The sequence below is a fragment of the Heteronotia binoei genome, chromosome 6 (assembly GCF_032191835.1).
Source record: "Heteronotia binoei isolate CCM8104 ecotype False Entrance Well chromosome 6, APGP_CSIRO_Hbin_v1, whole genome shotgun sequence".
NCBI classification, from domain to species: Eukaryota; Metazoa; Chordata; class Lepidosauria; order Squamata; family Gekkonidae; genus Heteronotia; species Heteronotia binoei.
In genome coordinates, this window is record NC_083228.1 from 49,035,427 (window position 1) to 49,062,254 (window position 26,828).

General features: G+C 38.9%; 1 protein-coding gene across 4 annotated transcripts in view; it reads right to left on the reverse strand.

The window, feature by feature from the left end:
- Positions 1-319: 319 nt before the first annotated feature.
- The window catches only part of PTPRE (protein tyrosine phosphatase receptor type E), a 163,373-nt gene continuing 136,864 nt past the window's right edge, over positions 320-26,828 (reverse strand). For 3 of the 4 annotated variants that reach the window (XM_060241420.1, XM_060241418.1, XM_060241422.1), the window contains 15 exons: positions 24,232-24,322; positions 23,243-23,319; positions 23,081-23,117; positions 21,368-21,465; positions 19,820-19,939; positions 18,515-18,678; positions 14,248-14,383; positions 13,682-13,831; positions 11,534-11,627; positions 11,227-11,303; positions 8,982-9,116; positions 6,946-7,071; positions 6,507-6,658; positions 4,810-4,945; positions 320-590 (listed from right to left, as the gene is read on the reverse strand). In XM_060241420.1, the coding sequence (XP_060097403.1) occupies positions 516-590; positions 4,810-4,945; positions 6,507-6,658; positions 6,946-7,071; positions 8,982-9,116; positions 11,227-11,303; positions 11,534-11,627; positions 13,682-13,831; positions 14,248-14,383; positions 18,515-18,678; positions 19,820-19,939; positions 21,368-21,465; positions 23,081-23,117; positions 23,243-23,319; positions 24,232-24,322 (1,668 nt within the window). In that variant the 3' untranslated portion in view covers positions 320-515. The remainder of the gene's footprint in view (positions 591-4,809; positions 4,946-6,506; positions 6,659-6,945; positions 7,072-8,981; positions 9,117-11,226; positions 11,304-11,533; positions 11,628-13,681; positions 13,832-14,247; positions 14,384-18,514; positions 18,679-19,819; positions 19,940-21,367; positions 21,466-23,080; positions 23,118-23,242; positions 23,320-24,231; positions 24,323-26,828) is intronic. The other variant, XM_060241421.1, reaches the window with a different exon arrangement.

Genomic DNA, 26,828 nt, shown 5'->3' on the forward strand with positions numbered 1-26,828 from the left:
TGTTAGATGAAACTACTTATGGTACAGTGCTATGCAGAGTTACTCTAGTCAAAGCCCAAAGATTCCAGTGGATTTAGTCTGGAATAATTCTGTATAAAGAATCCACTGTCAAATGCCCTGAACCTTCTAGGAAACAGGCTTTGCACATATATCCCCAAACTGGATGGAGAACCACATTCATAAATGGGTGCAGAAGGTGCCATTTCTATTACCACTAAGCATATTGACAGACGGTTGGAAATGTACTTTAAAAACTTAAAAATTCTGTTGCTCAGATTCTAGTCCCCTTGCCCTTCTTGTTCACCAAAAAACCAAGAAGGTTTTGATTATTTCTGAAAGGGCTCTACGCATATTCATTTAAATCAAGGCAAAAATATATTTAAGTACATCTGAGACATTCAGAGCAAAACAAACATGGTAATATGTACATTTAGAGTTAAAAATCAATATAAATAAATTAACATGATTTACAAATCTCTGTACAGATGATTAAATAAAAAATAAGGCAGGAATTTTCACTTAAAATTAGCATAGTCAGAAAATATATCAATGAAATCTTGTACCACTTTGTAGCAGAATTCATACTGTTCCTGAAAAAAAAACAGATTACACTTACTTTGATATAATTATCTCTAAATTAGAATAATTCCATTTAAATTCATTGCTTAATCTACCATAAAACACAGCAAATAATTGCAACAGTCATTTTATAAAAACATTCATTTCCTCATACACACCCCATTTGCATGGGTCACATAGGAGTTCTGAGGAAGATATGCATGAGACTGAGGCCGAGGGAGACATGGTTAAAGTCCTCCTCCTCTCCAGAACTGAAATTCTGTCATTCAGAACTGCCCAGAACACCCATGCAGCTGAAGGGAAAATACAGGCTATCTCTTCACCGATTTGCCAATGCCACATCAAATTTGGCCTTGACATTTAGTAGGCACAGGTCTTTGTAAAGAACTGGGGGCAAGGTTATTAGAAATTATGAATTTCCCCCTTATTTTTTTGCTTACTTTGATTACATCCTGTGCATTCCCCTTTATGGAGTGACCTAAGACACTCAGAGCAACCTTTCTGGCATTTGAACCACAAAACTAGCATCCACATGCTTAATGGAGATAGTTTCTCTGTCATGGAAGATGTTAAATCCCTTCTGTTCCTGACTTTAATTTCCCAGGTCAAACTCAAGCCTTAGAATTGGTTGCTTAACCACCCAAGCCATGAAATAATCCCAGTCTTGCAAAAGTAAACAGTTTCTAGCACATGCTGGGAAAGTGAAACTGAACTGCCAGGTAGATCATCTAAGTGACAGAAGGTGGCTGGTTGCCAGATTGCATCAGCCTGAGCAATGTCAGCATGACTCAGCAGGAAGCTGATTGGTTACCTGGCTGGACCTGATGTATAAATGTACAGAGACACTTTACTGTGTGTGGGATATGTGTGGTGGAGAGCAGCGGAGCATTCTGTCGGATTGGAGAGTGGAGGTGTAAATAAATTGTATATAGTGGTATTAACACTACTGTGTGCAAGCCTTCATTCTTTGCGTCACTAAAACCACCCTCACTAAGCACAGGTGCATCAACATGCACCAGGCACAGAGACCTGGAAACCAATAAACACTGCCTTTCCAAGGAGCTCAAGTGTGTTCTTCCTGAACTCACTTATCGGTGGTGGGCTGCTAGCAATGGAACCTGCGCCCTCACACAAGAGGGCACATGCCTGATCAAACGTATCCAGAGACTGGATCAGGAAACTTGTAAGTGAACAGGGGATCAGTTTTAGATGTGTTAGGGAGTTCCTGCTCACTTTTCTTTGTTTGATTTCCTCTTGTGGCCCATTTTGTCCAGTGTTTTACTTCTGATCCAAGGCCAACTGACTCCTTTTGCTTAGTCCAAGCATGCCAGCTGAACTGCAGCCCAACACCTGCAGTACCTCAGCTCTTTCAGTGCAAGTTAACTAGCTGTTCTGTTCCTTCGTGCATCTCCAGAGAGCTGCCCAGCACACTGCACTGGCTTTTAGGCAATTCTCAATCACTTTGGCCTGATCTCGTTGTGCAAACTTTCCATCATTTTGAGCTGCCTTCTTTTTTATGGTATTACCAACTTTTTACACCATTTTCCTTTTCTATTTTTAATGCTATTTTTTTAGGGGGGATTTAAAGGGACTCCTCAATTTAAAGGGACTCCAAAACCAGACTGGTGGCAGAGGATTGCCATATATAGTCACTCTGATGGTGGCAGGCAGGAGGAAGAAGAGGGTGAGAAAGAGGTGCAGGTCTATCTACTTCCCAGAAGGGAGACACCTTAGTTCCCACCCCCCCATCCACACTTTGCTTTTGCTACAGTCTCATCTTTTCTTCGTGATCTCCTCAGCCATAATTATTTAAAACTAAACCAAGGATTGCCAGAAAACATAGTACACATGTGTATGCCACAATTGATGCACTGCCCTACTGCTGCTCAGTTTGTGTTTATGTTATGTTTTTATCACAGTTCTGTGATACCTCTTTCAGTTCTTGGGGTTTTTTACATGCTTTATATAGCAGTTGTTGTTTGAACCAGAAAACTTGAACTGAGCAAGGGGGCTCAGTTCCAAACCCTTTTCTCCACATGCCATTGTTCTGATGGAAATTGCCCCTTCCTCCCTGGCTGCTTTTACCCTAAGTGAAGATGCTGGTACTCTTATCTTTTACTTCTGATTGCTGTTTCAGCAGCAGCACTAATTAAACAACATCTGAAAAAAGAACCATGGAGTTGTGCCCCAAATATGATTTGACCCTTTTTAGAACCCAAAACAATATTTACGCGTCCAAACCATTTACCTTTTTATTAAAGAACACACATAATGGAAATAATATTAATTTATTTTAGATGTACAGAAGTGTCATGGGGTATTTGTTTTCTTTTAACAATACACTGTCCCTAATGATATGCCACAATTCACTTTTGAACTTTCCTGTCTGTTTCAAAAACAGCTTATTGCATAGTTTCAAGTCCAAGGACATTTTGTGCACACAGAACTAGTACTGCATTGTTTGGCTCATGGTTTATATCTAATAATTATATTTTCAAATTAAGATGCCTATTTGTGATATGAAGGGGAAGGGCAGAGGAGAAAGAGTATCAAAGGTTTAGAACAGGGTTGTCAAACATGCACCCAGGGGGGCCAATTCAGGTCCCCGGAGGGTTCCTATCAGGCCCCTGAGCAACTGGCTGTCATCTGCTTCCTTCTGCATCACAGCTTGCTTTGCTAGGCTTGCTCAACTGCACAGGAGCTACAGAGAAAAACCTCTATTTTCTCTATTGGCTGAGGCTCCTTTCTTGGGAAGGAAGGGGGGAAGGGATAGCTTGTTTTGCCAGGCTCTCTCAATCGCACAGCAGAGCTACTGAGTCAAGCCTCTCTTCCTTCTACTGGCTGAGGCTCCTCCCCTTCTTGGTTCCCTTGGAAAGTAAGGAAAGAGCCAGAGCTTCCTTTGCTCAGTTCCCTGGAACCCACGGGAGAGATACAAAGAAAACACCTTTAAGATCAATGACTGCTGATGTCTTCAGAATGTTTTAAGTTTTTTTAAAAAAAATATATTTAATTGTGTTTGTCTGTGTCCTTTATAAAGTTTATATCTCTGCTACCTAATTTTAAATACGTATACACATAGCCTGGTCCAACAAGGTCTCATTTATGTCAGATCCGTCCCTCATAACATATGAGTTCAACACCCCTGGTTTAGAATGTATTCAAAGGTCTCATGTTTCCCACAAACTGGTGCCCAATCAGTGCCAAAACAGTACAAGTGTAATCAACCATATACAATGGTACTGTACTTATTAAATACTGAAGACTTTGTCTAATTTGGAGCTTTAGAAGTGGGAATTTCAGTCTGAATTTTGGATGTCTGGAAAGTACAGTAACATTGTATATGGTTGATTACACTTGTAGTCTTGGCACTGATCAGGCACTGACTTATAGTGAAACCTGAAGAAGATTATCATTGAAAGAGGAAGGAACTGCCCACCAGTTTTCTGCTGCTAAGTTAATGTACACTGGATGGATTTAAAAAAAAATCTGCAATTGTGAAATTAACAAATTTATATTTTGTTACAATAACACTATTAATTTCTATAATTGATTATTACTACTCTTCCATTACTGATTATATATTGTGCATTGTTTTGTAGTAATAAGTATTCCAATACCATCGTCAATATAGTGCAAATGAGTTCCTGCTGGGCTTTTTCTACAAAAAAGCCACATATGACATAATTTGAACTTACATTTTTTGAACAGCAAAACTTCTTAATGTTTTGTCTAAAATAGCAGAACCAAAACTGTGAAAGACATGGTGTGATTTCATTTATATTCTTTGAAAATACAGATAAGCTTCTCTTCTCCTATGGAGCAAAGTGAATGAATGATGTCTAAGTCTAACATCTGTTACTCATCACTTACTCCAATTAAGCTACACACTGGATTTGTAAGTCTCCCTTTCAACAAGTAAGGATTGTTAACCAGGGTAGAACACCCACTCCCAAAGTTGAGGAGGAACAGAATAAATCATGCAGAAAAAAATGCTTAATTCGTATCTTTTATTCAGGTAATTAATTTTTTCTGCTCCCCTCCTAGTATCTAGAACCCTGTGCTTGGCAAACAGTAAACATAGAAAATTGTAATTCCAAAGTACTGAGTGCACACTTCATTAAAATCAGCACCATTATACTCCCTTAAGAGAGTAGAAAACGGTTTTCTTTCTCACTTGAAGTACTAGTACCCTATTACTTGTTGACAACTATTTGTCATTAAATGACATACCAGTGTTTGCACCATATGTGGTCTCTGCAGCCGTAAACTCTTCACAGCTTGAAATACATCTAAAAGCCCCTCAGCTTTTACTCGCTCCAGAATATTGCTGAGTGCTATGAATGTTCCTGTTCTTCCAGCTCCAGCACTGCAAGACAAATACATTTCTTTGCTTCATGCCAATTCATATACAGTGCAATAAAATATATCCAGAATTATATTCATTATACAGCCACTGCCAGTGCAAGAGACTTGAACATATGAAACTGCTTTATCTTGAACCAAGTGACTAGTCCATCTAGCTCAGTACTGTCTACTTTGAAAAGGATCCATTCAGACATCCAATTTGGCTATGGTTAAATAAAATATGCAAGAATCCACCTTGTAGTGTGCACCTGAGCCCCTCTCCCCTTTAATGCACAGCACAATGAAAGGAGTTGTGATTTCAGAGTGGCTGTAGTTATATGAATGCAAGTGTGTGGCAAGTTTCCCTTTAACATACCATGATTTAATCCTGGCTTAGCATCCCAACTACTGGAAAGAAAATTAACTCTATTAAAGCCCCATACTTGCATTAGTATGTCTCAGGCTGCGGACAGATGCGCCATTTGACCAGTCAGCAAGGCGCTCCTGTTTCTATTTGTAACACAGTTGCCTGATCAGATATCCTGACCATAATCTGCCTCACCCCATGCCTATCCCATTATTGACTGATCAGACAGCCCGGCCTGGCACATTATCTTTAAAAAAAAAAAAAAGCCTTGGCATAGGTGCGTAAATAATGTCAGTTTTTTGCACATGCATTTCTAGGAGCATGGACTAAACAATGATTGCATTACTCACAAATCTCAACCTAAAAACAAGCAAACTTGAAAAAAGTGTTTGTGGTTGCTCAGAAAGCGTCTCTTGTGGCACTTGAGACACCTGTGGGTCCCTGCTGCCTTTAGCTGATGATGCAGTTATTTGTGTATTGCTGAGATTGAAAAACAAAATGGTCCTGAATCAGGATTGACAAGGATGCAAGCGGCAATGGCTTGATGACGCTGGAGTGATCAGACAGGGGAAATCCACTCGTGACCTTTCATCAAGTGTTTAGGACCAGACTTCATGCGCTGTCAAATAAGTCCGGAACTGAGTTGGGGCAGGATGAGTTGCGACTCACAGACCATTCCCAGCTGTTGCTGTCTGAGCGTGCACTCTAAATCCAACAGGCATCCATGGCTATGTCAGATATAAGTGCATATCTGACCACGGCCCCACATAACTGGAATTAATATTAAGCACCATTCTATCATGGCACAGATTTGGGAAGTAATATTGTTGGGCTGTCCTTGCTTCACTAAATGTCCACCAGTGAAAAGGGATCTGAACCCCTCAAATGCCACCTGATTGGTGGGATGAACTTGGTGGGAAGGCAGTTGTTTTGTTCTCAGTACCTTGAGTATTTCTTTTGGTATTTCTTTTTTGTGCTGAGAAAGCATAGGATATCAATTATCTATGCTAGTGCTGCACTAGCACTGGCAATATGCTGACATCTGGAGTTTAGGATTACTCAATCCAAATGGAATCTATTAAATGCATTACCAAAACCAGGTGTATTAAGTTTATTGAACAAAAGGTTCTGTATGACTAAGTGAGGGCACACTATAATTAATACTTGCCCTAATATCATAGATAAACATGGGCAAAATCAAATACAAATCTTTTACCTGCAGTGTACTGTAATGGGATGGTTTCCAGTCTGCTGTTGCTGTTTTTGGACAGCTGCAATGAGGTCAATCATGCCTTTGCCTTCAGAGGGAATTCCAATTTCAGGCCATCCATGGAAATGAAATTGTCGGACAACTCTGCCCTGCTTTTCCTGATTATTCAAAATCAAGAAAAGCACAAATGTAAGGATAGGATGAAAGGCTCTTTAAGGAGACTCCACCCATGCATATATAGGACCATATCCATGTTATATATAGGACCATATCCGTGTGGGCATATAATAAATTAATTATGCCACTGATCATTAGCTCACAAAGGGTCATACATTATTTTCACAAAGCTTCCAAAACATATTACATGGAATCTTAAGCATAATTTAAACTAAAAGACAAAAAGCCAACTTGGATTCAAAATGCATATAAAAGTATTCAACAATACCTGACTGTGTGTAATCAAAAAGTCCCTTATGCTGATAGCATCAGCGAGCGTATCGCCCTTTATTTCTATGGTAATTGCTCCATAAGTAATGGAACCCTCCGATGGCCAATACTGAAAACACTTTTCCTGAAACGTAAGAGGGAAAAGGTACAGACACTGCTTTCTGAACTTTCAGTTGACAGACATGATAGCTGCAACAAAATAAAAAGTGCTCCCTTTATGACATTATAAACTTCACCAAAAATTACTCCAGAATATTAATTTTATGTGCTTCATTTTATACTTGCTTTCCCTTCTATCAACTCCACCCCTGAAGTATAGAACCATCTTAATAATAGTACCTAAAACTTGATTTTTCTTTGCCCAGGTTCTTTCTCCTCATCTCTCATACCCAGAGTACTTAAAAACAGATCTGTTTACTTTGCAGTGTAGAAGAAGTTCCTCTTTTGTTTGCGAAATGTTTTTATCTAGTAACCATAGCAATACCACTATGGATAAAACTGCTTCTCTGCTGTAAATTTCCAGTACAGAGTACCCCCTTTGAAAAATTTAGTTCTGTCAATAATGGGAGTTCAGAATATGCTGCCACTATATTCTGAGCATCTCATTTGGCCATGACTGGGGTAAGCCCCCTCCCCAACTCTGAAGAGAATATACAACACCAAGTGTTAGATGGAGAATTGACATTCTTCTCTCATTGGAATCATCTTGTCCTAACACAAGGAAAGATTTTGAAATGTCTTTGAATCTCAATTACTAGAGACCCAGCAGCTCAGCAGTTTTGACATGAGAGCATGGTGAACCACCTTCACCATGGAGCACATTTTCCAAGGATGAATTACAACCATAAGTCCTGCATGAGAGCATGTTCAACATCCAGTTCCCCTCCATTTCCCCCCGAGGTCACAGGAACAGGAAGGTAACATTTCTCTCAGGGGAACACATAAATACATACATACATACCAACCATACATTCCCCTTTAAATAAAAAATTCAACCACCTGAGTAAGACTTGCTACATTTGATGCAAACATAAAGACTTGAGATCTTCATTTCCCAATTAAATTCCCTTTTTTGTAAATTTAGTGGATTGGTGTAAGGGTAAACTAATTTGTATATTATAAGCAACTGCTGTTAATACCTGAATCTGTGCTTTCCTGAACATTTGAAGACACTTCGGGGGCTGCACTTCTAATAATAATTTTCATTATAAATATAGTAATAATTATAACACCAGAACTTCTGAAATTGCATACTTTACTATTCTTATATTTTAGTAGCCACACGTTGACAATTACTAGTATTTGAAGCCTTGTAATACCCAAGCATAGCTGGAAGCATTACCAAACAAACAGGCCTCTTGCCATCATGCAGCTGCAGACATCAAATGCAATCTAGAGAAAACTAAGTAAGTACTATTAAGCCCCATTGACATCCCAGCTATCAATTGAGCATACTTAATTCCCATTGATTTCTGTGGGACTTGATTATGTGTAACTTCTACAGACTGTGACAACTGACTAAGAATTTTCAGCACCAACATCAAGCCATGTTAGAGTCAGTCAAGTTCTGGATAACACCAGACATTTTTTTAAAATCTGGATTTGGTTTTAATGTTGTTTTTAACTTACTGTATATATGTTGTTGTAAAGCTGTCCTGAGTCCTGTGTGCAAGGAAGGGCAGCCAGTAAATCAAATCTAATAAATAATAATACCTCAGTGCTCAACATGGTGTGATTCAGGAAGCACATAACTACAGCCAGCATTGTCCTGTTCTGGGCCAGGAGATTTTGTGACTTGCTGGAGCAATTGCAAAATCTGCCAGCAAAAGCAAGAACCATGCTGGTGGTGATTACATAATTCCCTGCTCTCAAATGCACTTGTGCCATGGAGTGAGGAGAATATATAGAAGGGAATCTTTGTGGACTGTTAACACAATTACTTGAAGTGTACTAATGAAACTTCTTACCCCTCTGTTAACTTAACAAACATTAATAAAAACAGTATATAAACACTTTGGCCAAAACTAATCATACTTGCTCCCTTTCCAAAACTTCAGTAAGCATAACAATTGTGTGGCATTTCCATTCCCACACCATTCGCCAGAAATCTTCCACAGTATGAGGAAGTGGTCCTTGAGTTGCAATAAAGTAATCCTTTTGGCGATAACCCTTCAGACAAAAAAATAAAAATAAAGCACAAACATTACTTGAGTCCCTGGAGGCTTCAGAATCTACATTCTTATTTCTCCCTTCAAAGTAATTCTAAATGATCTAGAAATATCAGAACAGACTTTTTAGAAACAGAAATATTTTTAAATTACCATTGCTTACTTTCAGACTGACCCACAGGATCATTGAGGAGGAGGAATAATTAGGCTTATTTAGCTAGGAACTCGCACTGAGGTCTTTGCATTTTTCTTAGACTGTAGGGGAGCAATCCTAAATGGGTCTACTTAGGCCTGTTAAAAGGTTCATTATCAGGAAAAGTGGTTTCAGGATTGCACTGCACAAGTGTTAACTTGCTTAATCACACTAGAATTAACTTCTCATCATCAATTACGCTCCCACCTCTTATTCTACAAAGGAATTCAGGGACATTCACTGAAGTGATGGGCAATTAATTCAGAGTTTTAAAAAAGGAAGTACTTCTTCACTCAATGAGTGGATAAGTTGCAGAATTCACCATCAGTGCCTTCCCTTGGGTTTCCCTTTGCTGCATAGATCTTCGCTGACTGAGATTTGAAGAAAACATGAATTGTAGTTCAAGAAAGTGTATGCTTTAAAAAAAAATCTCAGTCTTCCTGCAGTGCTACAAAACTCCTTTTTGTTTTTGTTCTAAAAGACTCTCACAGATACCCCACATGAGTTTCTATCATTGGAGGCAGGTACATTAAGGCATCTGACACAACCAGACAGAGGTAAATAGCTGAAATCTGACATTCCCGCTGCAAAAGAGCTAACATTTTATCAATTATTAACAACTCAGAAGAGGATGGAAAACACTGGACACTTAATAATATAGGAAATATTTTCTAAACTTTAGTACTCAGCTTAGAAAAACAAAATAGTAATCCTGCTACTCATACTTGTGTCTGAAAATCAAATGAGGTGGCAGTGGCAAGGCACTGGGAGATTTAATGGAATTACCAATGTCCCCTTCCACTCCGTACTGGCTTAAATAACTGGAAAGCCAGGACATTAAGGATTAAGAGAAAAGGACAACATCTGAAATCAAGAGGTGACATGATAGAGGTTTATGAAATTTTGCATGGGATAGAGAAGGCAGAGAAAGAAGTGCTTTTCTCCCTTTCTCACAATTCAAGAACTCATAGGTACTCCATGAAATTAATGAATAGCAGAACAGAGAAAAGGAGGTATTTTTTCAACCAAAGAGTAATTAACTCATTTGAATTCACTGCCAAAGAAAGAGATGGGCAGCTACTAGGGAAGGGTATGAACCTAAAAAAAAATGGTTTGGTTTAGGATTTGGGGTGAACCAAACTGAGCAGGCCCCACACAAACCAAACCAGTCTAGCAAGTTTGGTTCCCCCTTTATCCTGAGTGCAGTGAGCCATGGTTAGAAAAAAGGGAGGTATCACCCAGCAAAGGACACATAGGATTGCCCTGGAAGGGACTTTTCTTTCATCTTTCACCTTCCCTTTAACCAACGCAAACTGAATTGGTCCAGTAAGATTTGTTCCTTTTTGTCCTAGCTGCAGCTCACTTCTCCCCCTTCTTCCTGGCCACAGCTCACCGGGGCTGTGAGAAAGAGGGGAATTGTCTGGGAAAGGACTTCCTTTCCCACTTTCTTCCCAGCTATGGCTCACTACAGCTAGGAAAAAGGGGGCAGGAACATAGGCTCTACTATGGCAAAGTGCATTTTGTATTAGTGGAGGAATGGGTAATTTGATTGCAATACATGAGCTCCAATTTAGATGAGTATCTATGTTTCTGTTTGCTTTTAAGTAGCAAGGAAAACAGAAAGGAAGTCCTGCCAGTTGAAGGTCAGTTTCTAGGAATGCAAGGCACTCCTCCCCTTACACCAATGAGGTTTGCTTCTTTGCTAACATTGTAATCCATATTTCTTTACAATAGCAATTTGATTCCTTTTTTTGAACAGGAAGTTAGTTAACAAAGCTTAACAATTCACACAATAATAGTAGAACACATGTGCATGCACACACTCAACAATGTTTCTTTTTAATCCTAAACAAAGTTGATTGTTGAATAGACTTCTAAATCAATGTTAGGTGCATTTTATCCACATTGAAGTACTTACATCTATGAAGGAAGCATTGATATAGTCTGTATACTCCTGACCTCGTTTCATTGAAAGAATCACTCTGTTAAAGTCATCTAAAACACAAAACCATCACATATTAGATTTCTTGGAATATCTAACATTTCACGGTCAATAATACTGTGCAAACCATGCCTTGCAGAATCAAATTTACACTGAAATGAGTCTGTATTGCAGTCTAGCAGTGCCATCTGCTGTTGAATGCATGCTAACACTATGCCCAATTAGGCAATTTGTATAACTGAAATTATTACTGTTTTTGTGGAATGGGAAGATAATAACTTACATGGAATGATTTGGATAACTCTGGCTTTCTTCATATTCGCGGGCAGATTGCCAGTTCTCATGTTTTCTTTCATTATTCTAACATTTGTTAATTTCTGCAACAAAAAAAGTGCATACTAGAAATAAAGATTCAAGAATAAAGAAGAGTATGTTTTTATACCCCCCCCCCTTAAAATCTCTTGAGCGGCCCCGTGGCGCAGTGGTACAGCAGTACTGCAGTACTGTGGTCTGAACTCTGTGCTTACAACCTAAGTTCGATTCCAGAGGAAGCTGGATTCAGGTAACTGGCCCAAGGTTGACTCAGCCTTCCATCCTTCCGAGGTTGGTAAAATGAGTACCCAGCTTGCTGGGGGGAAAGTGTAAAAGACTGGGGAAGGCAATGGCAAACCACCCCGTAAAAAGTCTGCCGTGAAAATATTGTGAAAGCAACATCACCCCAGAGTCCGAAACAACTGGTGTTTGCACAGGGGACCTTTCCTTTCCTAAAATCTCTATCCTAAGGAGTCTCAGGGTGACTTACAATCACCTTCCCTTCCTCCCCCCATGACAGGAAGCTTCTGAGGAAGGTGGGGCTGAGAGATTGATGTGAAAGAGTGGAGAATCAAACCTGATTCTCCAGATTAGAGTCTGGAGCTCTTAACCACTGCACCATTCTGGCTTCCAGCATATTTTAGAATGCTTAAAACAGCTGACATTCAAATTACATTCTGTGGTAATCTTTTGAATAGGGTTGCCAAGTCTGGTTCAAGAAATATCTGGGGACTTTGGGGGTGGAGCCAGGAGCAAGGATGTGACAAGTATGATTGAACTCCAAGGGAGTTCTGGCCATCACATTTAAAGGGACAGCAAACCTTTTAAAATGCCTTCCTTCCATAGGAAATAATGAAGGAAAGGGGCACCTTCTTTTGGGGCTCATAGAATTGGACCCCCTGGTCAAATCTTTTTGAAACTTGGGGGGTATTTTGGGGAGAGGTACTGGATGCAATACGGAAAATTTGGTGCCTCTGCCTCAAAAAACAGCCCCCCCAGATACCCACGGATCAATTCTCCATTATTTCCTATGGGAATAATACTCCATACAGAATAATAGAGTTCCCAGCAGACATTTCCCTCCCCTCTCCCCACTTTCTGATGACCCTGAAGGGGGGGAGGCTCTCCAAACTGGGGGATCCCCTGCCCCCACCTGGGATTGGCAACCCCAGCTACACTGCTCTCTCTCTCTCACACACACACACACAAACTCATACCCACCCTTTACTTGCTCTAAAATGAAAGCAAAACAAACTGAGGGGCTGTGCTTTGAAGAGCTTCTGCTATTGACCCTTCCCCATGAAGTACTTCATGCTCAATTTTAAAGGCTCACACACAAAAACAGGCATTTTGAAAGGGGACCTGTTCGCAGGTTTCTAAACTTGTCGGCGATCTAGAGATAAGTGGTGGCTGTGGGAGCGGGGCTTCCCCCCACCGGCCAGCTGGCTGGGGGATTCCCTGCTGGGATTTGGGGATTGGGAAGCCTACTGCTGAATGATTTTTAGTTGGTCCTGTTCATCACAAACCACTCAGCCTTTGCAATACCTCCCTAGTTATATGCCTACAAATATTAACAGATATTGGATTCTTGTCCCATTTATTTACCCACCAACTCCTGTGCCTTGAGTAGCCAAAAAATAGTCCGCAGAGATGAGAAACTGACAGCACTGATCTCTATACTCTCCCCCAACAATATCAGTTAGTGTTGGCATACAAGTGCAGCACATATTCCCTGACCATCAATACAAGCTTGTATGTTCAGGGAAGACAAGAACACTTACTTAAAAGTACAGCAGTCTCCCCGTTTCACAGTGGAAATTCCCAAAGATGTGAAGGAAAATTACTTCTGTTCATATTAAGCTCACTGCAGATTCAGCACAGTTAAAATGCATAAGAATAAAGTCCCAAATCTTAACCTGGTTTTAGTTTCCTTGTACTCCAAGTATCAAAATTTCATGTACCAATAGCATGGCCCATTTCACTTCAATTTAAATCAGACATTTGGCTTTGATGGTTGATTTTTTAAAGGACATATATTAACTAATTAAAAACAATTTTCGAATCAGTTAGTGTTGGTCCTTGTTAGATTAGTAAAAAACCCCAAATCTTTAATGCTTACTTTAAACTCTTCTTCTAGACCAATTTTGACTAGATTTGGTGTTGCATTGTGTGATGGCTGCAAGTGCTTTTCCAAAGAGGACACATCTAGTTCAGTGTCACCATAGAGGTAGTATTCAAGTAAGGCTTGATAAATGAAGGAATACTGCATCTGAAAAGAAACAAGCAAGCACATTTATTAACCAGCACACTTGCAGTTACTTTTATTTTAAAGACAACTAATTGCATCTAATATATTCTTTTTCAGTTTAGTAAACATAGTAGTAGTAATAGTTAACAATAGTAATATCGCATTTATTTACTTATTATTTTATTAATGTTTTATTATCGTTTATTATCAATTTATTAATCGCCCCATCTTGGCTCTGGACAGTGTACAGAAGAGGCTGTAAAATGCCATAAAACAAATAGAAAATGTTAAAATTCAGTATAACTAAGTTAATTAAAAAATGAAGATGACTGGATCACAAGATATCCATGATAGCATCCCTGAAAGTTTTCCGTTCCAATTCTGGACTATCTGACCACTTTCTGGGCAGTGGAGAAGGAAACACAAAAATTACTTACATCGGTCTGAACCATTTGCGGGCGCTGATTGCGGATTCTTGCTACAAACTCAAAAACATCAACCTTCTGTTCTGCGTGCATCATGTCAATCATGGCATCTATTACTATGAACGTGCCTGTCCGACCCACACCAGCACTTTGGAAGAAAAGAAACACACAGCCTGAGTCAAAGCATGCAGAAATGTTTTGTCTAGTTGTACAGTGGCCTCCTCTCCCAAAAAATTCTTACTGTTGCTATTCTCTCCCAGTCTTACTTATTCTCCTCACTTAGACTGCAAGCTGTATAACAGAGATCACTCACATACAGCACTTATCACACAATTTGCACTAATGATGCCAGCACCCGTTTCATGTGGCCCATTGTTAGCCAAGCACGCAATAAATTCATGTCTAAACTTGAATATCAACCTCAGCCCTGAAAGTCCAAAAACAATGCCACAGAACCCACACCTAAGCAGTACTCCTCCCTCCCTTAAACAAAGAAAAACCTTCTGTTACTTGGGGCCAAAGTACACAAGATACCAGCAAATATCCCTTGAACTTATGAAGCTGCCTTTTACTGAGTCAGAACACTGATCTTTTAAGGTTAGTTCTGTCTACTCTAACTGGCACTTGCTTCCTGAACCTGTGAATTTCTGCACAGAGCTGGTGTGTCCATTAGGCAACATTCAGCAATTGCCTGGGGCACTGGCCCTTGGGGGGCACGTTGGTTCTGGGCATAGAGGGGTCAGAAGAACTCCCCTGGCCCCTCAGCAGCCAAAAATAATGACGCTTTTGCAACTGATGCGATGACATCACCTCTATGTAATGTCATCATGCCATGCGTGAAACGTTTTCCAGGGGAGGGATTGGGCACGTGTCGGGGTTCTGCCTTGGGCAGTAGAACCCCATGCGCCAGTCCTGCTTCTGCATACAAAGAAAACGCTCTTCCACTGAATCACAGTTACCTCTTTATACGGACATGCAAGTCTGTATAAAGTGGTGCAGTTTAAAGTATAAAATGTTACTTAGGGATCGACTAGTGAGGCTTTACTTTTTTTTACCCACAGCCTTTCCCCACAGTTCTTTTTCTTCCAGTTGGCCTATCAGAACTTGGCAGGGTTGTGTGGGGTGTAGCTCCCAATCCCATGGGTTTGCACTTTAAAGTACACCCTCATATTAGGGCTGACACATGTTAAAAAGATGGGTGTCATCCAGTCACATGTAGTCTGAGCCACAGGCTCACTTTTAGTTTGAACAGAACCATATAAATATCTTAAACTCATTTTTAGAATCTACAGCACTATACTGATTCCATATTACTCAGAAACTTATAGCTAATAACATATTAAAATAGCGTCCGGACAACACTACTATTATTGAATTAAACAGAATTTGTAGATGGAACAGCCACTAGAGGGAACCTGATTGCTAGAAACAGTAATCAAAATTATCACCTCACCACATCTGATTTTCAGCCTTCCTTCAGAGGAAAAGGGCACGGCATCCTGTGCTAGGCATAAACTTTTATCTTGCATTCTAGCATTTTATTCAGCTCAGTTGTTGTTATGGAATTCTATTAAAGCAGTCTAAACTGTAACATATATTCTTTTACTAATACTATTATATCAGATGGACAGTCTAACATTTATCAGAGGCATCGTTTCTTCTGAAATAGCACCTTGAATTTAGGCTCCACAAAACACACATCTTATTTCTGACTATAATACACAACTGATCATTTAGAATATGATTGACTAATTTATAGATAATATTTCTTTCCAGCTTTTCTGATCCAGCTTATGTGCCCTTTTTCTTGGCTCTAACAGCTACTGGTATATGTTTGACTACATGGAAGAGAATGGAACTGCTCACAAAAAGAATTCATATGGCAAGCTACTTGTGAAATCATACAAAGATGCTGTAATGGATCTTTAGCAATGTGACACTGCTGCATACTTCTATATCAGAGCCAAAAGGGGGTGGTCTACTGCTTCGGGGCTGAAAGTTGTCAAAGCTTGTCTGCTCCTGAATGGACATGAGCATATCCCACTAAGCAAGGCTGGTGTTTAGGATCAGAGAGAGGATATAAAAAGAAGAAAAAGAAGAGAATGCCATGCATCTTCTACATACTGCCCCACCCCCGCATCATGTTTTTGCAGCTCCTCATGAAGTGCTGTTCTGAAAGGTTTCTAACCTTTACAGGAGATCAGAGGAGGCTGATATCAGAAGGGGAAAGTGTGAAATTCCCATGCATGAGAATAATGCCACATATTTTACTTTGTATCTCAGCATCAATTTTTAGAAAATAAGCCAAGTAAGCAAAGTTTTCTATTGTCAGATCTGCAGCAATTCATTGCTAGAGAGATGCTAACATTCTGTTTTATGAAATAAAGTGTTATGCTTTCTTCATCTGGTGATGACATGCTCTTTGAACAACTCAGCCACTAAAAACAAGGAAGTCCAACTGGTGCTGTGGTCTGCATTCCAATGTCCTTGATTCAATATAATGGGGGAAAGACCCGTTTGTCAATTTCAGGTTTTAGGTTTGTTATTTTGAGGGCAGTGCTAATGCAAAAATTGCTGAATAGTCTAAATGAGGAACACCCCCCTCCCAAATATAGATGGAGATTACTAGAGGGATGCATTCTCATTTCTGGTGAGGTTGTTATACATCTAATTCCAAATGGGCAGCCAGTGTTAGTCTGCTGCAGTCAAAATAATCCAAATCTCATGACACCTTAAAGACTAATCAATTTATTGTTGTGTAATTTTCATGAGCTAAAGTCCACCTCCTCAGACATATGGTTTCTGCCGCAAGAAAGCCACATTAAGCTGGTTAGTCTTCAAGGTGACACCACACTCATTACTTTGTTATAAACATGTTTTTCTGGAAATATTTCCAATTCTGTTCGGAGCAGGGGTGGCCAAACAGCTGCTTAGGAGTCACATGTGGCTCTTTCACACATATTGTGTGGCTCTCAAAGTCCCCACAGGCTTGAAAAAGACATTTCTCTTTAAATCACTTTTCCAAGCCAAGCCAGCTGATGGCTTGGAGAATGCATTTAAAGTTGAAGTTATTTTCTTTTTCCCTCCTACCTCCCCATTTTCTTTCTTTCCTTCCTTCGTCCCTCCCAACATCTGACATTCCTGTCTTGCAACTCTCAAACATTTAAAATTTATTCTATGTGGGTTTTACATTAATCAAGTTTGGCCACCCCTGGTTTGGAGTAGTGTGCTTTTTTGCAGCCTCTTTGCCTGTGTCAGTCTGAAGTGAAACTTTTATAAAGCTGCTTTATTGTTGCCCTCTTGCATGTTACCATATTACTAGAAATATAGCACACCAATAATGAAGCTTTCTGGAGTTGTGATTAAATTAAAGTGGACTTTTTTTACGCAAGTGGTGGGAAAGCCAACTACTACACATATTTAAAGAAAACAATTTTAAAACTCCAATACTGACTTCAATTTCCCCCTTTTATAAAATACAGAATTTGTACAATCCATTGGCTATGATTAAGAAGGAAGCAATGGAATGTATTTAACTTTTTGATTAGTTAATTGTTTATTGTAGTGGTAGGCTTATACTATACAGAAGGAAGATGTTACAACTCTTCTCTTTTTATCCTTCTATTTGCAGATATAAAAATCATTTGATTTATTTTTGGAGGTATGTTTATAGGATCTAATAACAACAACAACAGCTTCAGTTTGCTCCTTTAACTATTATCCTTGATTCCTTAGGGAGTGTTTTTAATCTACCTGGGTAACATCTTTCTTTACTTTCTATTTTTGAAGGTAAAGTTGTAGAACACAGCAAAATTGCTGTATTGACTGAAGTTATTCATATTAAGGATGATAAAATGTAATTATTTCAGTAAATATTTCTATTTGTTAATTTTATGTATAAGCAATTACAATACTGATACTAATTCCTTTGGATCTTTTTTGAGGCAGATTTGGCAAAGTTGTTACTGTTATGTTTTGCTTTTATCTTTAAAGCAATAAAATTAAAATAAGGAATTTGCTTATGCCAAAGCTTTTTTAAAAAAATGTTACCAATTAACTTGAAATATACGAATTTCCTAACAGAAGTTCTGATGTCTGCCACCCCTCTTTGCTAGTCTTCAATCTTTCAGAGAGCAGGGACTGGAAATTGTTCAAAGAAATTTGAAGAGAGATTAGTAGTTCGAATGTGCAAAAATCCTTTTACAAAATGGTTAAGACCATTCCCAAATCAGGCTCTCAAGGGACTAGTGAGCATATATATACACACACATTCACATACCTGCAGTGAACCACAATTGGCCCAGCATGCATAGGATTCAATGATTTTACTTTCTTTAGGAACTTGAGCATTCCAATAGGTGTGAAAGGCACTCCAAAATCAGGCCAGCTGGTGAAATGAAGCTGAGTTACAAGCCTTGGAGCTTTGCAGCCATCAGCAACCTGCTACAGTCCCAGGGGAAAAAAAAAGATGATACTTCAATATTATCAACAGTAGAAGAACAGATTCCTCCCATGCACACAAGTAAAGAGATGGTTTTCTGCAAGGTGAATAAATGGCATTTATAGAGAGACTGCTGAGAATGGAAACATAGAAGGCCCGGAAGGAAAAGCTACAGATTGCTTCCCTTTGATCTTTCCTCCTTTTCAAATACCACTAATCCTGTTTCCTCATATTAAACCTCCTTTTCCTCATGGGAAAGCATTTAAATACAGTCTGAGGTGGTGCAGTCATAATAATTCTGACAATACTGGCTGACTCAGCGTGTTCTATTTTGCACAGTAGATTGAGAACATCTGCTGTTTGACTAAGAACATTTGCTCATCTATTTTGTTTGCATTTATTATTCTCTTTTTGATATCTCCTTTTTCACTTTCCCCGCAACAGCCTACTTTGGAAACTGGCCTTAGGTCACCTTAACCTAGTATAGGGTTTCCTTGAAATTTTTGAGTCTGTGAGCAACTTTCAGGATTCTGAAACATGGTGTTGGGTACAACTACAAAATGACTGCCACAAGATGCAGAGCCAGTTAAAAATCTCAGGCAGTGAGGTCATGCATAATTCTTATAGTAACTCTTCGACATTTCAAACAGACTCTCTGTTTAACAGAATGCAGTTTAAAATGAACATATTGTTTAAAAATATTTCCGTGCATATGAATAACTATCCTTCAATGAAAATCCATGTTCTGTGGCAGCAGAGGCTGTCAAAGCAACTTTTAAAAAACCTGTACAATCAGAAGCCCTGCTGGGCAAAAGCCCTGCCAGGCCTCATCTACTTTCTACACTTGGCAGGCACTAGGAAAGGTGTCAGCAGGCAACATAAGGCTTATGGGAGCCATGTTGGGGACCTTTGACCTAGAACCTAGATTCAGTTGGGTTCCTCCACACAAGTGGGTGAGGAATGATTTACACCTCACTTCAGAATCAAGCACATCTCTATGCCTTTCCTATCAACCCAGACTAGGAGAAGCTGGCCAAGTTTTATCCCCAACTTTTATGCAGAACTGCTGCTTAAAAACAAGGTGACCAAAACTTTGTACGAAATTCCAAATAACACAGGAATAGGAAACAGATTTTGACTTACTGACTGAATACAAAACTTCCGAATGGTGTAATCCACAAGGACTATGCAGTCCTCAACAGAAACTCGAATGTTTCCGTAGGTCCAGCATCCTTGATCAGGCCAATACTGGAAGCACTTATCCTACAGCAACATTAAGTACAAACACACAGCAAGTCAGCCAGAACTGGACACTAAATAATTTCAGAACTCATATCTGATGTCTGTATAACTATTTAGGGCATATATTTTTAAATTCTAAAATTGAAAAGGATTGTGCTTACTTGGCTAATGGGATCACAGTACAATCAAAGTAGTAACCACCAGGGCTTTTTTGTAGCAGGAACTCTTTTGCATATTAGGCCACACATTCCTGATGTAGCCAATCCTCCTGGAGTTTACAGTAGGTCCTGTAAGAAGAGCCCTGTAAACTCTTGGAGGATTGGCTACATCAGGGGTGTTCCTGCTACAAAAATAGCCCTGGTAACCACAAACATGAAGCTGACTGATGCTGAGTCTAGCTATGGGTCCATTTAGCTCAGTGCTACCTACTTTGAATGGCAGCAGCTCCCCAAGCTCTTAAACGGAGCTCTTAATCCATAGATGCTAACTGAGATTCTTTTAGGATGGAAATACCACAATTGAACATAGGTCTTTCAGAATGCAAAGAATGTGGACTACTCCTTCCCTTTCTGCATCCTGCCATGGTTCTTCCCAAGTTCTGGCGTAGAAAATGCCTGCTAATTTCAGACTGGAGCTACATGTAGGAAAGTGGCAAGAGGTAGATCTATGCAGCATAAACACTGAGAATGACTGATGATTCTGTCAACATTTCCCTTTAAATACCAGCAGAGGTCAACCTTGAGTAGCAAAAAAGCCTCTGCTTCTTGACTGCTTGGATATTTTATTTTCTCTATTATATTCGTTTCCAAAGATACTATGTTCAGTTTTAGCTCCCTAAAAAGCATCGCCACCCGGAAAGTGAGATAAACAAGCACAGGAAATAGTCCTCATTTTCTGCTGCTGCAGACATGCTGGAAAGTTCACTGGTCATCTTGAATTTTATCAGCTTTATCCTAGGAAGGCCCTAGGTTGGACACAACACTCTAAAGGTTAGGATATAGTGAACTTTGGTAGTTGAAAAGTTTCAGCAAATTATGAGGACACAGCCTCAGTCAAATAATGTTTAATAATTTAGGTTTCCTTCCTTTTATTAAATGCCTTAATTACCATTTATTGTCATTTAAAACTATATTTTTATATAAATGTCCAGATGAGAAACTAGTACAGAAAAATCCAGTAAAGAAAAATATGATGGACATTTTTATACATTTCATTTATACAAATTCAGTAGTACAGTATAAACATGACTAAAGGCTGACAAAAAGAAGAATAATTTCCTCAGTTAGTCACCTGAAACGGTTTCCACAGTTAAACATTTTGGTTGAGCTACCCACACTGCAATAATTTTGTCACAGACTGACACCTAAAGAGCTGGATTAGGAAGTGGTTATATTACTAATGGTCATCTGACAACAGGCCAAGGGAAAAGAAAATTAAAAGCTAACTCACTTCCTTTCTCTCTTTCACATTTGTCAACATGACAATAGTTGCAGACTTCTGTTCCCATATCATCCTCCAGAAATCATTTACTGTGTCTTGCTTAGGACCTAAACATGGAATATATATGTTCAATCAAGAGCTAGTCAGGAAGCAAGTAATACTGTTTAATACTATACAAGAAGCAAGCAATACAGTAGCAAATTCAAATCTCTTTCCACAGTTATTAGAGTTACAGCCTTATAAAAACAGATGGATTTTTTAAAAACCCTATGTGCATGCAATAATGAACTCGTTTCATACACAGCTATGTATTTTGTAAAGTTCACAATAATAAACATTATCACACAAATGAAAAACATTGGGATTTCCTAACAAAGCATGTAACCCTATTTAAAGTTTGTAATGGCTTGAGGTCCTTCAAGACGGTAATTCATTCCTTTGCCAACTGAGACATCAGCAGGAGAACCAACAGGGGGAAAAACTTTTTAAAAAGAGGTACTTTCACTGAACATTGAAACAACATTTTCAGACTGTGTATTTTTCACTTACGTGATGAAAAAATTATGTGTGTGTACACTATATATACACTACAATAATATACTATAATAAAATAATATATAAAAATAGTATTTTACAGTGATCTACAGAGCAAGTGAAAATTATTAACAACAGGGAGCTCAGACTGCTATGGTTTGTTTGGTTCCCCCCCCCCTCATTTTGAAGCAGAGTACCCTGGAGATGATATATGTATATGAATAAATAAATAAATTACCAGTAACAGTTTTTCTGGTAATTTTTTTGGTACCTAGTGATTTGTTGCTGCTATATTTTGGATAGGCACATGAAACCTAAGCAGGGTTGACCTTGGTTAAAACAGGGTTGCTACGCAGAGGTAGGCAATGGCAAACCACCTCTGAATGTCTCTTGCACTGAGAGACCCTACAGAGTTGCCAAAACGTGGCAGCAACTTGACAACATATTCCACTAACACTGCCATGTGCACTTATGAGCTTCAAATTCCATGCACCCACTATACCAAAAAGATGGAGAACAGGCTCATATCTTCATACTACCTTCAGCTATAGTGACATTATACGGAGACTGTTTCTTCATGAGAGTTAAAACTGGAATAACAGAAGAAGGGTAAGCAAATATAGAAAATGAAAGAAACGCATAAGGATAAAATGACAAAGTGGCACCGGCAACACCTCTTACACATATAATTCCAGGGAGTTGCAATAGGCCATTTAAGAATCCCAGAAATGCTATTCTTCATTAGGTAATGGCATAGTAAGTTATGTCAGAAATCATCATCAGACAACTTGGTGTGTCCAAGCACTGATTGCAGCCAGCATAGGAGACAACTAGAGTACACTTTTAAAAAAGAATTCTGCACATGCAAATAAACAAAGACAAAAACGCTTTAAAAGATATTTTTTAAAAAGAGGGGCTGTGAAGACACTCAAAAGCATTTACAGTGTAGGCATGTAGAGAGATATTCTGACATGTTCTTCCAAGCAATCAGGATGACAGCAAAAAAGCATGGTCTCAACTCATGGAAGAGTCTGAGGAGGTATTTTTGTTCCCACGTAGAGGGCTGTGTACAGATGTTTTGACTGAAGGGCAGATATTTGGGCCAGCAGTTCTGGTACCGCTCTACTAGACACATACACTTTTGAATGTCTTCACAGCCTCAGAGTAGTAATTGAGACTGGAAAATACCTTGAGCTGCTATGAATTTATTCTTTTCCTTGTAACCCTAGAAGGGGGAAAACAAATTTGTAGTTTATCTTAAAAAGAAACAGATTTAAACAGATTAAAAATCAGTCACTCAGCCAATTAATTTTTTAAAAAAATAATATTTTAAAACAGTGATTAACTTACATCTATATATGAAGCATTAATGTAATCTGAACATGGACCTCCGTCTATCTGCATCAAAACTACTCTGGAATGATCATCTGAGGAAAAAGAATATATTGCAATTTTTACAGAACATACTGACACACTATTGACATTTGTTTGAAATTTAGTACAGCAGAAGTTCTGTTATTTAGCATTCTTGGGGATGGGAGGGTACCCTTCCTGGTTAATCAAATGGGCTGCATTCTCCAAGTTATTCCTCTGGACTCAACAAAGGAATCCTCAGTAACTCAGCACCTTCTTGGGATACCCATAACTCAGAACTCTCCTGAGATACCCTTTCCTCCAAGCCACAAAGCCACCCTACACAGCAGGCAGAAAAGCCTGGTCCCTGACAGCTTGATATAGGCTGAAGGGGAAGGAGGTTTCCAAGGATTATATCAGCTGTCAGTGCCTGCTGTCAGAAGCCTGCAATGTCTGGAGGTATTAACTGGCCAGTTGCAGAGACATGAGTGGGGCACATGCATGTCCAAAGACACTAGGGGATAGGATGGCTATGAGGAAGGAGATTGCTCTCTGGGCAATGAGACTTTAACTGAATGTTCTCAATCATCAAGTGCTGAGTAACAAAGATTTTACTGCACTGACCTCTCAAAGCAAAACAAATCCCAAGAACACTTTGTGTGGCTCTAGAGGCAATACAGGACAAGTACCTTTCACTCTCATAACTAAAGTATATCTCAAGCTAAAGGTAAATAACAGAAGCATTCACTTCCTTCACACTGTTTTCCATGGTCCTGTAGAGCTTTCATCATGGAGAACTGCTGCAGGCTACATGGCTTTGATAGTGAGTGAAACTTTTCCTAAGCTTTTTTTGAGGGGTGGGGGAGTGTGATTTGACAAATGTCACCACAGCCAATGAGTACAAATACCACTTATTGGAGAATTCAAAATTGAGTGCCTCTAAACATATGCCAGACACCTGAAACCACAAATGACTCAAGACTTACAAGGTAATATGTTGGGATATCTGTTTTTTTCTCTGTTTTCCTCTTTATTTGCCATCTCAAGGGTTCCCTGCATGTATCCAGGTGGTAATGACTATAGAGAAATAAAGCTTTGTAAATTCAAAATAACATCCCATTAAAAAGTATAACTAAACCTGAGGGTTTAACTTTATACCCAACAGAATAAGGTTACATATTATCTGTATCACAATTTAATAGTTCTCATATCTCATAATAAATTGAAACTATCAGACCAGGAAAGCTCTAATATCAGGGGTGGCCAAACTGTAGCTTGTATTGTGGTTCTTCAAGCCACCACTGCCCTGTCAGCTTGGAGAAGGCATTTCTCTCTTTAAATCACTTCTCCAAGCCAAGCCAGTTGGTGGCTTGGAGAATGCATTTAAAGTAGCTTCCTTTCTACCTCTCTCTCCGCCCTTCTCTCCTTTCTTTCTTTCTTTCTTTCTTTCTTTCTTTCTTTCTTTCTTTCTTTCTTTCTTTCTTTCTTTCTTTCTTTCTTCCTTCCTTCCACCCTCCCTCCCTCCTGCTCTCAAACATCTGACGTTTATTCTATGTGGCTCTTATGTTAAGCAAGTTTGGCCACCCCTGTTCTAAATTCTAAGCCTGGAGCAGTTAGATTTTGTTCTTTCACTAACTGTTTCAATTTGTTAGCAAAACACCAATCTCCACAAGACTCATACGACAATACCGTGATCCTGTTAAGAACTGAAAGATAAACATTGCTCAAGCTGTAAACACAGACCTAAAATTTCTGGCAGTGAAAATTCAAAATAAGAAATTATAGACGTCAAGTCTGATACAGGACTGCCTAGCAATGATGGAGCAAAGGAGTGAAGATGCAATTTTAAGGAAAAACTTAGATTACTATCAGTTGAAAACCCCACACGAGTCATCAGTTAAATCACATGTGCAAAATTCATTACAAATACACAAAACTATAAATGTTCTTTTAAAAGACATGCTAAAATATAGATTTTTCTCCCCAGATGAGTAAAATGTCTTGTAAGACCACTTAAAAGAACAAGAATCTATTTTAAAAAGTCATGAGCCTGATAGCACCTTAAAGACTACTGAATGTACTGTGGAATAATATTTCATGGAACACAGGCCGCTTATCTGATGAGATGGAACTCTGGCTCACAAAAGGTTATGCCACAATATGTTTGGCAGCCTTTAAGGTGCCACAACACTTGTCATAATTTAGATATGCTACTGAATGGAATTTCCTTTTAAAACCACAGAGCAAACAAAGCAGGTGGGATTATGGGTGATAAAGGAAGTCATCCAGCATGTTACTTGTTGTTGCCACAACACAACTAAGTTATTTATGTTTTGTGGTTTCACTGTCCAGGGTTGTTTTGCCTCCATTTCGTCACAAGCTTGCAAGTTTGTTTTTTTTCCTAAATTAAAAGGGACAGGGTAGATTATTGTAACAGACTTCTTAAATCTGGTCATGATTTCTCTACAAATATTAAAAATGCAAAAATGTTTGAACTTCATTTTAATCATTCTACCATTTGAAACAGCTTTCTACATATTCATCAAAAAGATTGAGTAAAAGTGGAAAATGGAGTTCCTGTCTGGAAAAATAACAGAAAAAAACTGAGCTAAGGAAGTTCACAGTGCAATCCTAAACAGAGTTAAACCTACTGCAGTTAATGGGATTAGAAGGATGCAACTCTGTTTAGGACTGCACTGTTAGACTTGTTCCTGTTTCAGAAATTTCCCCAGAAAAGCTGAGTGTGAAATGAAACAGTAGCTGTCTCTTGAAAGATTTACATATGCACATTTTAAGGTTAGCTTATTCAGTCAAATGGTGATAATTCTGGTGTGCATCTTTTGTCATCAGAAATCAAGCCAAGACTGCATAGCCTACATTCCTCCACTGTCAGCTGATCCTGATGCCTTCATGACTCTTTACAAACAGGGCTTTTAAAAAGCAGGAACACAGTTCTGTCTGGTTTGTTGTCAGGGGTGTGTGGCCTGATATTCAAATAAGTTCCTGCTTAGCTTTGTCTACATAAAAGCCCTGTGCAGAACAATGGTTACATCAGGAGGTGTGGCCTAATATGCAAATGAGTTCCTGCCAGGTTTTTTCTACAACGAAAGCCCTGTTTATAACTATGGGATCTATTGATCCACTGCAACTCTGGAGAGAAACTGGCATAGGAGAAAAAGGGACCCACTTATTGCATTTCATTAGCAATACTAGAACAATTTCCCCTTTCTCCAGAGAAGACCTACTATTTTTTACGTAATAGCCTTATTCCAGAGTTATTGCTGTTGTTTTAAATAATCTTCTTCATGAGCAACATTATACATTTTCAGCATTATACATTTTCTCACCTATAGGAAGGATTTTTTAAAAAAACAGTTTTATGATTAAGAAACTCTCAGTATTTATTCTTAACTTGGTGTGCCTCTTTTACAAGCTACTACAACTGCAACCTCAGTTTCCAGCTGTGTGCGATTTTTTGTTTACCGCTTTCTTAAAAGTTTATACTAAATACATAACCTTTTATTTGACCATCAAAATGTTTATAAACCATTTTGATAGCCTGCAATGGAGAAAAGCATATGGA